Source organism: Paralichthys olivaceus, chromosome 11, assembly GCF_024713975.1.
Source record: "Paralichthys olivaceus isolate ysfri-2021 chromosome 11, ASM2471397v2, whole genome shotgun sequence".
NCBI classification, from domain to species: Eukaryota; Metazoa; Chordata; class Actinopteri; order Pleuronectiformes; family Paralichthyidae; genus Paralichthys; species Paralichthys olivaceus.
The window spans coordinates 24,290,927-24,304,269 of record NC_091103.1 but is presented as its reverse complement, the minus strand read 5'-3'; the positions used below and the strand labels follow the sequence as shown (position 1 = coordinate 24,304,269).

Below are 13,343 nucleotides of genomic sequence, written 5' to 3'. Positions count from 1 at the left end.
CGCTCAATACTGGAACGGAAAACTGTAAATCACTGAAGCAATTTCACCTTTAGGTGCACACGGATCTGTTTATAGCTGCAATCAGCAGTAATATGTGGTCGCCTCTGCTGCAGAATCCTGCGCTCTGTGAAAATAGCTCCATCTTTTCTGCAGATACTGGAGCCTTTTATTGTTTCTGTGGTCTGGGGACTGTTTTCTTCTCCTTTATTTGAGAGGACTGCATCAGATTTGACGTTATATCATTAATGACGAAAACAGACTCTAGTAACATACTTGGTATTTCTGGGTTACAATTTGAAGGATTACTAAATAATATGATGCAACTGAGGGAAATAAAATGCATTTCAAGTCTGGTAACCAATAAATGACATTGGAACTTGAATGTTCCCTGCTGTTAAAAGAAAATCTTCAGACCCCAGCTCGTCCACATCTGTCAGTGGAGGGCCCAGAGGTCATACCCTTGTCGCTGCGTAGTCAGTGACCCATCGGAGGGCGCCAGCTGCTTCCTGCTCTCTATTGGTTGGTTTCCTTAGTGAACTCCAGTCTCTTCAGAAACTGTGATGCTGGGAAATGCTTTAAATGCTTACAAGAGCAAACTGACCAGCACATCATAAACACATAAGAGGGTAATTATAGCAACTACCAGCATCTGCGTCCAAAACATGTTCATGCTTTAGTTCACTTGCCTGTAGATTCCCACATTCATGCAAATCTCTAATCCACATCCCTAACCTCCAGGCTCCATGTGATTCAGTCTCTATGAACATGTATATTAGTTGAGCAGTGGCTCTGGATGTACAGCCTGTACATGGAGTCTGCCTCCCGAACCCAAAATGATAGTATTTGATGATATAAAAACAGGTCCGTCATGATTGACATCTCGTCAGTGGTCGAGTGCCGGTATCAGCGGGACCTTGATACCGCTGCCTCACATAATGATCACTACGGACACTAAGGGGGAAAGTACTGAAGCATGTTTAATTTCATAAACGCCATGAACATAATAATTTCCAAATATTAGAAATATTAGGTGAACATTGACTGATCATAACTTGTCAATAGATTTTCTGTTTAGAGGATTATTAGCTGCATATCTTATATTTGTCTTTCTTTAAAACCCACATATTTATTTTTACACATACTGCTGGTTTACAAGCTATTTCATAGCTAAAAACACTTTGATACATGGACCCCAAACGCCTCCTCCATTGGAAAACGTTTAAAAACGTTCACACTCGTCAGTCAGAAATTAGGACTTTTGTTCCTCGCCTCCTGCACAGTTCATGATACATGGTTTACATCCAAAAGAAATGTAAGTCTGTTTTCATTGTTCTGTGTGTTTGCTTGGGCTGTTCAGGGGCTGAGGACCTGCTTCCTGCCAGGATGGAAATACAACCCAATGAGTTACTAATGAGATTATGACACGCATCTTAAAAATGGATTCTGGGTCAGATTGGTCACAGTTGTAGGAGGAATAAGCAGCTCACCATGCAGCTAGCAGCAATAACATATGGATGAACGTGCATATATTATGTAGGAATGAAGGATTTATGTAAGGTTGAATAATATTTTGCACAAACCACTTAAATAAGTCTTCTTGGTGCATTTTATGTTCAAATCCAAGTGGGTTTTAGATATACCTGTAAAATGTAACACTGCAGCTTGTTTGTGGAATTTGTTCTGAATGTCATCCTGAAAAGGAATTCAGATCAACATCAAATCACATTCAATTGACTGAATGACTTTTTGAGTTTGAACTTCTGAATTTGCAGGTTACACCATCAGAGTTTGATTGCTGAGTCTCTACATGCTCTTCAATTCCAACTTAAAGCTGCTATAATCAAAAATCAGCAATGGCTCAAATTACTACTTGTGTAAAAAGGTTGGGTGTAGTGACTAATTTCCACTTCCTCTCACTGTCCAGAATTGAAAACAAAATACCCAGCACTACCATTTTGTGCATGTGGAGTCTGCACAGTAGCGATGGAGGGATGAAGCCCTGGAATCGAAGTCCAACCGATACACCCACTCAACTGAGTTAGTGTGATGAGAACTACCTAAAATTGAACAAATCATCATGACAAAAACGTATTTGGCATGTCCATGTCCCAACTGATAACATGGAAGAGATAGGTTTGTGACCTAAACTGCAGCCAGCCACCAGGGGGCAATCAAGATGATTTGGCTGTTATGTGGTCCATCTTTAAATACAGTCTATGGTGTGCACACAACCATAACTTGTACGTAACATGTATGTGTTGAGTTGTTTGTCGTATGTATCTGCTCTCAGGTCTAAGGAGGATTTCTGCATCTTTCAGCTCAGTGTCTTTCAGTGACTCTCATCAGCATCGTTTCCAGATGCTTGTCCAGCAGCACACGTCAGAGAATTAACAACCAACACAGTGGAGGATTTATCGGCAAAGCAGACAGATATTTTCCTCAGGAGTTAGTGGAGAAAATCCCATTTCATCAGCTTTATGGAGGTGAACCGTTGGCTCCATCTTTACCTCTGCTGCCGAACGACTTTCAGGCCAGAGACGAATCTGAATGTGAAAATAACAGCACAGCTCTTGTTCATGTCCGGAGGTGTTTCTCTATCTTTACCTGGTAATAAATCACTGTCATAATCAGGTGAGCTTCTGATAATGGCAGTGTGGCCTCTGGTGAGCTTCTATATATAGACCTATAGCTGAGGTGACTAGTGAAGCATAGAGGGCGAGAGACACTGTTCCCCCAGAGAGAGAGAGAGAGCTTTGTCCTTTCTCTCTCCTCAAGAACACAGAGGTTTAAACGTTTGAACTCACTTTTGCACACACATGCACTGAAACACAATGTAGTCTTCCTTTGCATACACCTTGCACATTTAATGTATGTTACTCAAATATATTATTTTTCCTTCGAGCTCAGTTTCTGTCTCCCTCGTCTCTCTCACACATGCACATTATCTTGTATAACACAGTGTGCATGTGTCCGCCCACAACAACAGGTCGTAAATACAGGGTTCCTCCTGATGTGCAGGGTAATAATGGAAAGGAGACGCCGGCACACTGTTAAAGATAAGTGCACGAGCGCACACACATAGGGCACTGATTGAAATACATGCACACACACTGCACAGCTCTGAGAGTCCACAGCAGGACAAAGTGAAGAGTGAAGAAGGTGACTTTGTGTTGGCAGTGTCCCAGATGCTTTTCATTCTCCGTCTGCTCATGTGTGTCTGAGGTACAGAAGATATGCTGCCCCTCTAATGTCGATGTGACGCCTGCTCTCAGTGTGCCATTAAAACCCTGATGAAGGCACAATGTCACTCTCTCCTAAAGTCAAAGTGTGGTGGTGAAGAATGGAAAAAGGCTTCGGAGAGAAGTTCAACCCAAACCTCTAGCGCCTCACCACCATTGCTACATTGTCAATTCTGAACATTTGCAGCATCTGTCATCATTTTGGTGTTTTTTGTTTTATCTAACGAGTTATAGCAGCACTATTGTAATGTAAACCTAATTAAAATGAGTGCGATGTTTGAGTGACTGTGAATATGGAGAATGTTTCCTCTTTCATTCCCACTTCTCACCCTGAATGTTTGTTCTTTGTAACTTGTAACTTTGGTGAGTGGGTTCGATCTTCTGTGAGAAGAGTAAAGCTGAACTGTTGATCAGTTAAAATGATTAAGACGTTTTTAAAAACCAGATTTTGTTTTCAATATTTAGCAGGAAACCTTTAAAATATGAAGAATTCTCAACAGAGTTTGGTGGATTTGTTGCAGCAGCAGCTCTTCTGGTTCAGGAAGCAGAGGATCAGACCTGATGGAAACGTCTCTCTGTCCTTCTTCAATGTTGCAGATGCTAAACAAACAAAACAGGACAGGATGGGAAGTTTCAGATGCATAATTTATTTCTCAGACACTGTCGATCAACTAATGCACATTATGAAGCCTGGTACCTTCTCTCTGAGACATACATACAGATCCACGAGAAAAGCAGCGGCACACACAGAGCAGCGTTTAGGGCAAAACCTGACGAGCTGGAAGTGTCCAAAAACCAAAAATACCCTGAACACAGAAACGCTCTCATGCCGAGACAACATTGAAAAACATTCTCATCCCTCTGATGTAATAGTTGGCAGGTGGAACTGCAACGTGGAGACTTGTCTATCACCATGAAATAATAATACTGCACACAAGGAAAGTAAGTACAGTATGTCAGTATGTCTGATCACATGAAGGACTCTTATAATGTGGAAAATGTTTACATTTGGTTTACTTGAATAGCTGAAGATGCTTCTGCTCTCACTGCTGTTTCCAGTCTGCACTTCTTCAAGTGACATCTTTTCTTTCTTTGTCTTCAGTATTTGATATAGAAGCAGCTATTAAAGGTCCAGTGTGTAGGATTTATTTATTCTTTTGATGAGCATTCAATCACATGCAAAGATAAGGACACTTGCACACTTTGTTTGATCCAAACCTAGAGAATTTACAGTTTAGTCCGAACTAAGATAACCATATCCAGACCAACGGACTAAATTTTTTTCCAACCAAAAGAGGTGCTCCCGCTCTGGATCAAATCGAACCATGGTTTGCGTCTTTTGCAGTGAATGTTCCAAACCAGCATGGACGGACTTTCACACTGAGCTGAATTCAGTCAATGGTTTTGATTTTAATTTGTCTTAACAAGAAAGAAATAGAAAACAACATGGCTCACATTAAGTTAGAAACACAATTTAAATCTATCACAGTTTACGAGCTGAGGTACTTCACACGGCCTCACTGTTTCCTTCAACAACTAACGTAACAGTAAAGACATTTCCAAAAAGCATTACAAATTGTTTTGACCAGGAATCTGTTATTTCATTACACCTCTGTTCTTCTTGCATATTCCAAAGTGGCAGCTGTAGGTGTCAAACCCCATACAATTATATTTGCACTTTGTCCAGATGGATGTCCAAACAGTCTGAATATAAAGGTGTCTTCCTGTCAGTGCTCACCCATGCAGAAGGTGTCTGTTTAAATAATTCCACTCAAATATCAGAGGATGTCCTCTCGGGTATGAATGAATCCTGGCACAGTGATAAAATTTGCTTTATTAGCCACACCCCCAACATGGCTGTAGGGCTGTCAGCTGGTCTGTCATTCTGTTGCTCCAATGCTGAACCAGTTCAACATCCACTGGATGGATTGGCATGAAAAGTGTTGCAGACATTTATGGTGCACTGAGGCTGAATCCTCAGGACATTTGTGGGCCCCTGACTTTTCATACTGCGTCACCAGCAGACAAGAAATTCCTTTGGTGCAACGCTGCATGAGTTTTCCAATGTCTGAATCCTTGGCAGCCTTCAGCTGTTTTGAGATTAATGATGACACAGCATGTTGATATGATGACATCAGCATGCAGCACAGCCGTGCACAGGTAACGTAATTCAGGCCTTGTCGACACTACTGCAGATATTTTTTTGAAAAAAAAATAGAAATGAATCTGTCCAATTTTATTAAATATCCAGACATGAACGCAAAAACGACTACAAATGCTCAAAGTTGCATGCTGGGCCAGTAGGTGGCGATAAAGCCTACATCAACGATCAGTCAAATACCAGTGAAGAACATTGTGAGCATGCTCAAGATGCCTGTGAATGAAATGTGTTAAATATGTCGCCATTGTCATTGTTGCTTTTTAACAGTTGGCATGCGTGAAGTGAACTGTGATGTCATCGTTTTGGAGACACACAGCTACGTGGAAAGAAGAGTTTTGGAAAATCTGCATGTTTGTAGGGGGTGGCTATGGCTGAGGGGTAGAGCGGTCATCCGCAAGAAGCTGAACCCCAAATTGCCCCATAGAACAACAATAAAAGTGCTACTCTAGATGCACTATATGTATGAATGTGTGTGTGCGAATGGGTGAATGGCAAACTGTAGTGTAAAGCGCTTTGAGTGGTCTTCAAGACTAGAAAAGCTCTATATAAATACAACCGTTTATTTGTAAATATCTGGATGTTTGGTGTGGACATGAAGCTCAAACACAGAGGAACAAGTTTGTTTTGCAAAATATCCGCATTAGTGTGAACAGGGTATTAAACCAAGGCATCGATGTAGAACTGACGAGCTGTCAGTCAGAGATACCTTTTATGGCCACTGTAGAAATGACAAACCTTCAGGTCTTCAATTTAACAATTGCAAAGCAATTTCCTAATTTTTCTTTGCCCAAACTATTTTTGTTTTCTGGTGTATTCATTTCCACTGCACTGGCAGTACATTTGCATTGTGCTCCATACATTTCGAATCCAGCATATCCAGCACCTATCCCACTGAGGCTCTGCACATGAACTCCCCTCATAATTGGCGTAAGCATTTTGCAGGGGCTGCTACCATGGCAACAGACTGTGCGTCCTGTTTACTTCATCAGTGCCACTGAGTGGAAACATTGACTCTAAGGATCTACAGCCATGAGTGTGTCTGATTCAAACTTGTCAGACCAGAAGAAATCAGGTGTACTGGGAACTACCTCCTCCCACTGACCTGCACAGTTTGAACCTGCTACTTCCTGTTGCAGTTACAAGTCACTTCCTGACACTGAGGATGGTCATCTGTAGACACTCTTCCTTCAGAGCCACCAGCTCTGTCTTGTAGCTGCTCGTCTTGCCACCGTCAGCATACACACAAGGCTGCTTCTTCGCCGATAGTGGCGTTTCCATTGTAACCGAACCAGCATTCAGCATGTCGACGTGCGATGGTGAGGAAGAGGAGCCTTTGTGGCAGGCCACAGAGATTAGTGTTGAGAGGGCTCGTCCGACATCGTGCCGCGCGCCCTCATTGACGAAACAGTACAGAATGGGGTCAGCGACACAGTTTAAGCTCGTCAGTGCTAACGACACGTGGTACGCTGCAAACAAGCTCTCCTCAGAGCCACAGTCACACGGCTTCCTCAGAAACATGGCGCTCCGCACCAGGAGGAGGATGTGGTACGGTCCAAAGCAGAGCAAAACAATCAGGATCAAACTCAGAGCCAAGCGCTGAATTTTTGCCTTTTCCTGGCGTTCAGTTGAGACATTGCAGCGCACTGCTGCAAGGATCCCTCTGTAGGCGACCAGCATGGCTGTCCAGGGCGCAAGGAAGCCCAGAAACGTCCTGTAGAGGTTCATCCCTGCAACCCAGTCCTGCATGGGATACTTCTCAAAGCAGAAGGTGTGGTTGAAGCGATCCTGGAAGAGCTCATCGTGGAAGAGAGGAGCAGAGTTGGCGACAATCTCAATGATCCACACCATGGCGCTGACCAGGACAGCTGCAGGAAGAGAGAACATTAAACATTAGACTTTGATTCTATTTAGCCTGTGTGAAATCTGTACAGGAGGAAAATATGGTTTTACGGACACAAGAAAAGCTGCATTCATCAACCTAAGAAACCATGAACATACTCTGAAATTAAACCTCACTGTCCTCAAGATCATTTTCCCATCAGAAACGCTTTGGCAGTTGGATAAAAAATAATTTGATTTCCGCTACTGCCCTGTTTATAAAATAGGCTAAAGGTGCATGTCATTAGATGTTATTAAAAGTAATGACTTCAGCAGGCAAGCTTGTTAAATAAGTATTTATTTATTAAAACATCTTCTGACATTTAAGTGATCTTATCTCTGCACCAAGTGAATTTCCTGTTACATCAGATTTAGCAGATGTTAAGATGCACATCCCCTCCAGGCTTGGCAGCAGCATCGTTCTGGGACCTAATCATCAAATTGAAATATTTTAATCATTTGAAAACAAGACGGGATGCAGGGTCTGATTTGAAACTACTGACTCTTGCATGATTGGAAAATCCCTTTTTTTCTCCAGTTTTATTTTAGATTAGAAAATTAGTGTCAAGGGATAAAACCGTTGAGATGTTTTATCTGGTTTTCGAGGGGGTCTCAAACACTTCATTATCTCAGAAAACCCTGAATCGACCGTTCTTTTAACTAGAAGTATGAGAAATGATCACATCATTCTTGTTTGACTGTTTTACTGGATCCCTGTTTGTTTTAGGATTAATTGTAAAATGTTACTGATTTCTTTTAAGGCTCTTCATCGTAGCCAGACAGAACGTTTACCATCAGGGTCCCTTATTTTCCTCACTGGGTTTTATTTTAAAGACATAGATCATCTTCACCCGGCATGTACCTGTTTTGATCCGTCGAACCTTGGCAAATCGCAGAGGGTACGCCACCGCCAGGTACCTGTCCAGCGAGATACAGCAGAGGAAGGCAATGCTGACGTAGATGTTGGTGTAGAAGATGAAGCCGAACAGCTTGCAGCTCTCCTGACCGTGGATCCAATCATCGTGCTGCAGGAAGTAGTCGATCCACAGAGGCAGAGTGGTGATGTAGAGGAGGTCTGCCACCGACAGGTTGATCAGGTAGATGCCCAGCTCGTTACGTTGGCGCACCTGGAGGGAAGAAAGTAAATGAGAAGAAAGCAGGATGGGAGAAAGTATTTTATTTTGTTCAGGGCTCTGAAAGGTATAACAAGAGATTTGTTTTTAATCTCAACTGAATCTTTTCCTGGTTAAATAAAGGTTAATAATAATGACGATAAGATATTATTTTAGTGTTTCCTTTTTATGCAAAGGTTTGAAGCAAAAGAGAAATTGAAATGCCAAGTATTTTGATAAACTCTTTATACTTCCTGAATGTGAAAATCATAGACTGTAAATAAAAATGGATGACATGAGTTCCCAAATGCCAAATTTGCCCCCTGGTGGCTGGCTGCTGTATAGATCATAACTCCTCCATGTTAGCAGATGGTAGGACCAAACCAAAAAGTAAAAGGATATGATACATCATTTGTTATCATAGATGATTTACATCATTTAGTTTTTTGTTCAAGTTTGGTTTAAATTACTTATTTGATTATTTGCTGATGAGAATCATGCTGATTGGTGGGGGGTCCTTGATAAAATGTCGAAGTTATAAAACAGGTACATTGAGCCAGCCACTTCTATAATGCCGTTATCACAAGTAAATAGTAACTTGTTATACCGTGATACTTGTGACACTGACGGCGATATTCCTTTAAAAACAAATGTGTAAGGTTATATGACCACATCGAGGACTTGTAAATAAAAGAGGTGGGCGGATATTTTGAAGGAATCAGTTCCAGCTTTTCTGATGATTTGTCAGCACTAAACTCTGCAGCCACATAGAGACAGCTCAGTTTCCCATGATGCATTGATATAACAATGCTAATATTTAGGCAGAGCTGCCCTGATAAATAAACAGCACGCCAATAATGTTCATGTTCTGGATTCAGTTCAGGTAGGTTCTCAGGAATCAGATCAATGTTGTAAGCACTGGAGGGTTTTCTGTTACTACGATAACCAGAATGCACCTGTGATATGGTTCACCAATGCTTGTGTTTTTGTTTGAACAGTTGTTGAAAGTTTAGAAAATGATATTGACGCTCAGATGGAAACTAAACAATAATCTAATGTTGAAATGTCGTAATGAAAAAATATGAGTTAGTGAACTTGTTGGAATACAAAGTCAAAGTTTTCTGCCAAAGCAAACTGACGCTCTGTGGGAAACAGTGTGTCTGGTGCTTTATGGGAAAATATCCTTCATGCTCTGTTGGCTCTGATGAGGAGGCCATAATGGACATGGTACTTTGGAAAAAGAGAAATTGAGAAGTATTGCTTTGCATGCATGACTATATATGACTTTCCTTACCCGAAACAACAATTTGTCTAATGAGCAGCAGCAGACCGACAACAATGACAAGTATGGGAGGGGTGATGCAGACCAGTCAGGTATTTTTATATTGTAGTCATGCAATTTTATAACGGCTGTGGAACTTCATTATCCCATCATATATACTTTTTTTCAATCTATATGAGCTTTTTAGTCACATTCACATGTGTCTATTATGTAGCTTAGACATAATTCATTCTGTATCTTGTCCCATGACACTTTGGAATGCAGACCAAAGGAGCTGGGCATCGAACCATGACCCTCTGGTTAGTGGATAACCCACATTGGTATCTGGGATATTATAGCGTCATTTTGTTTAACTTCATTTTATTTTATTAATCTCTATTTTACAGCCTATGGTTTGACACTGTATTTGTGGAAGAGCTTACTGGTTAGATGTGCGTGTGTGTGTGTGTGTGTGTGTGTGTGTGTCCTCCTCACCTGCATGTAGGCCGCCCACAGAGCCATGCAGTTAGTGGGCAGCCCCAGGACGATGACTATGATGTAGAGCGTGGGCTGGAAGAACTGGTCCACCTTACTGTCCACATTACAGAACGAGATGTTGCACATTGTCCTGCGTGGAACAGTGTGTGTGCGTGTGTGTGTGTGTGTGTGGGACGTGTGCTCAGCTGCTCTCAGCTCTGAGTGTCTCTCTGCAGTTTCACTATATTCCAGCTCCAGCAGTTTGACAGTGACATGGCAACTGTGGCGTCCTCCTCGCCGACCACACGGCCATCTAAGATGGAGTGACAGGAGAGAACAGAGCTGTCACTCCCAGGGCATCTCATAGTTTCTGAGAGGACTGTCCCTCTTGACCTGAAGCTTTCCTCAGTGTGATGAAGAAGAGGAGAAGGAAGGAAGGAGGGATAAAATGTGCTGAAACGAAAGCTGCCTTATCAACGCTGTGCCAGGCCTCCAGTGCCTGGACGGGTCCTCATCAATCTTTTAGAGATTAGAGGTCTGCTAGAGAGTGTGTGTGTGTGTGTGTGTGTGTGTGTGTGTGTGTGTGTGTGTGTGTGTGTGTGGGGGGGGTCAAGGTCCCAGTGACACACTAAACTCCTGAGAGATGCTCGTACTCAAACACCGGAATGACTTCACAGAGCTGCAGCACTTGGCAGGAGACAGGTTGTCCATTAGCTCTAAGCCTCCAAACATCTGCAAGACACAGAGACAGAGACACTCTTCATTTATGATTCTGTAAAATTCCAATTCACACAAAACAACAAGCAAAACACGTCTTATCTTGTGATTATTTGTTACCCACACTAAGGAAGTCATGTTTTCAGCCCTGTCTCTTTGTTTGTTTTTCAGCAGGATGACACAAAACATATTAAATGGATTAACACACAAAAAAAAGAAATTAAATCACTTTCATTAATATTGTGAGATAGAACACTTTTTTTGTTCAGTTTCTTTGCTTTATATTTTTCTCAGATTTTACAGGGAAAAGTTCATCACTAATATTTATGAGTGTGTGAGATTTGGTGCAGATTCAAATTAGACACAAAGATGGATGGACTGACACAGAAAAGGCAGAAAGAGGCAGCAGATACAGTGGATCAGCAGTGGGAGCTCATTTATCTGAGTGACGCACAGAGACTCTCAACCATCTGGTCCGATAACACAGAACATGCTGACACTTCGCTCAAGCACAGGCAGACAAACGCAGACTCCAGGACATACGATAAGCATAATGTAAGCCTGCATATAAACATGAACTGAATACACATGTACAGCACATAGAGAGAGAGAGAGCGATAATACATTTGTTTACTCCTCAACGTCTCACCTTCCAGCCTGAGCTCAGCTTCTGTTTATATGTCTTATACCTTGATGTTTTTTCACATGGTCGACGTGAGTCCGCACATGCTTTCAATCGCTTTGCTCAAATATGTTCTGAAGCGCCGAGAACTGACTCTCACTTTGGTTTATGTGTGTTTCAGCTTCTTGTCATTGCTCTTATAGATTTCAGGAATAGAAGTGAAGGTTTTTTCCACGGTAAAGTTGCGGCCGAGTGTTTTTTTACACATTTCAGTGAAAAGTTTATCAGAGGAGAGGTGATGCATTTCCCTGCATGCACATCATATATACTCCAATCAGAAAGTATGTGATGATGAATGACTGGCTCGTCTAAATTAGCTGTAGGTGCCCTAACCCTCTTATCTAACTGGTTACAAACATTATGTCATGATTCCAACCATATAATGATAAATGATTTTAGAGCGATATAAGCACACAGTTGTGTTTATACACCTGTAGAATGCAGCAGTACCTTTATCAATAAAAGATTTAGATTGTCTTTCTATTATTTTCACCTTTGAACTTCAACCCATCAGCTCCAAACATTTCTGGAGATACCCCTCCTAATTAACACTCCCAACAAGGTAAGGTGAAAATCCATCTATATATGCATTGTTGAGATATGTGAACAGACTCAGGGGTATCTGGTGTTCAAGACTGGCTGGAGTCAGAGTATTGAGGCCACTTCAAGGGAAAAAAGATTTTGAGAATAAAGTCGTAATATTACAAAATAATTTCAATGAATGAAGCATTGCGTTAGTTCATGCAGGACACAGAGTCATTTTCTCAGCTGTCAGCTACTGATAGGTTATGGGTGCTCATCAGCCACCTACCAATCACAGCTCATTCTCTCACCAAAGCGGTCCCTTTAAATACAACCTTTAAATAGGCACTTTGCCTGCTACATCCAACAGGGGGTTCTGCACATGTTCCCTGTTTTATTTTAGCACGCTGCTCGGCTAATCCAGGGAACATCCAAGGAATGGAGCCTTCAACTCCAATCATAACTGTATCCCCATTTGCAAAAAATGGGTTAATCATGACATAGTGTTCCTGACTGAAAAGTCATAGTAATAAGTCTTACTCAGCAGACGTGGGACAAAAAAGAATTCCCCAAATTAGCCACATTTCGACACAAAAACTACAGCATTTCCTAAAAACGGGTGTGCACGTTGAGTCAGAGTTCCACCTTCTGGCTACAAGTCGAAGGAGGAGGCGTCAGAGTCATCTGTCCGCACACAACAAATAAAGATCTGTGACGGAAACAGGTTCAGTTTGTGATAATGTGACAATCACTGGTGTGGAACAGTGACTGTGGGTCGAGGCTACCCACACACACACACACACACACACACGTGAGGGCTAAGTGAGGTCATCTCTCCAGTGACTTGTTAAATCGCTCTTTGTTGGGGAAACACCTGCGTTGATAAGCTGAACCACAGCTGTGATCTGTTTTCACACACATCACCACCACCGTACACACACATCACACCATTCGAGGTCTAATTGACCTAAGTTATGAATTATCTTCCACCCACAATGTATTTTTCTTCCTTTCACTTCCCTCTGAACACAGGCTTGTTGTTGTATCAGCATTCCACATGCTCGCCCGTCAGACCAGAGGTAGAACGTCTTGTTTCTTCGTCACGCTGCTCATAACGCTTTGTTTGCATTGATAGAATTCCACATCCAAACAAGAAAATGATGTTGTCTCAATGAGGAATCTGAGCAGGGGCAAGTTTTTGTTTTTAGCCTTTTAGGGAAACTTCACTCCTCTGAAATGTTTTGGGATCGTTTTCAGCATGAAGAGATTTAACTGCTAGGTCATGCTAAGAGTT

At 41.9% G+C, this 13,343-nt stretch overlaps 1 protein-coding gene across 2 annotated transcripts in view; it reads right to left on the bottom strand.

Annotated features, from left to right (window-relative positions):
• Nucleotides 1-3,865: 3,865 nt before the first annotated feature.
• Nucleotides 3,866-13,343, bottom strand: part of gpr4 (G protein-coupled receptor 4) — a 33,988-nt gene continuing 24,510 nt past the window's right edge. For both annotated transcript variants that reach the window (XM_020088013.2, XM_069534392.1), the window contains 3 exons: nt 10,147-10,860; nt 8,141-8,405; nt 3,866-7,265 (listed from right to left, as the gene is read on the bottom strand). In XM_020088013.2, the coding sequence (XP_019943572.2) occupies nt 6,544-7,265; nt 8,141-8,405; nt 10,147-10,275 (1,116 nt within the window). In that variant the 5' untranslated portion in view covers nt 10,276-10,860 and the 3' untranslated portion in view covers nt 3,866-6,543. The remainder of the gene's footprint in view (nt 7,266-8,140; nt 8,406-10,146; nt 10,861-13,343) is intronic.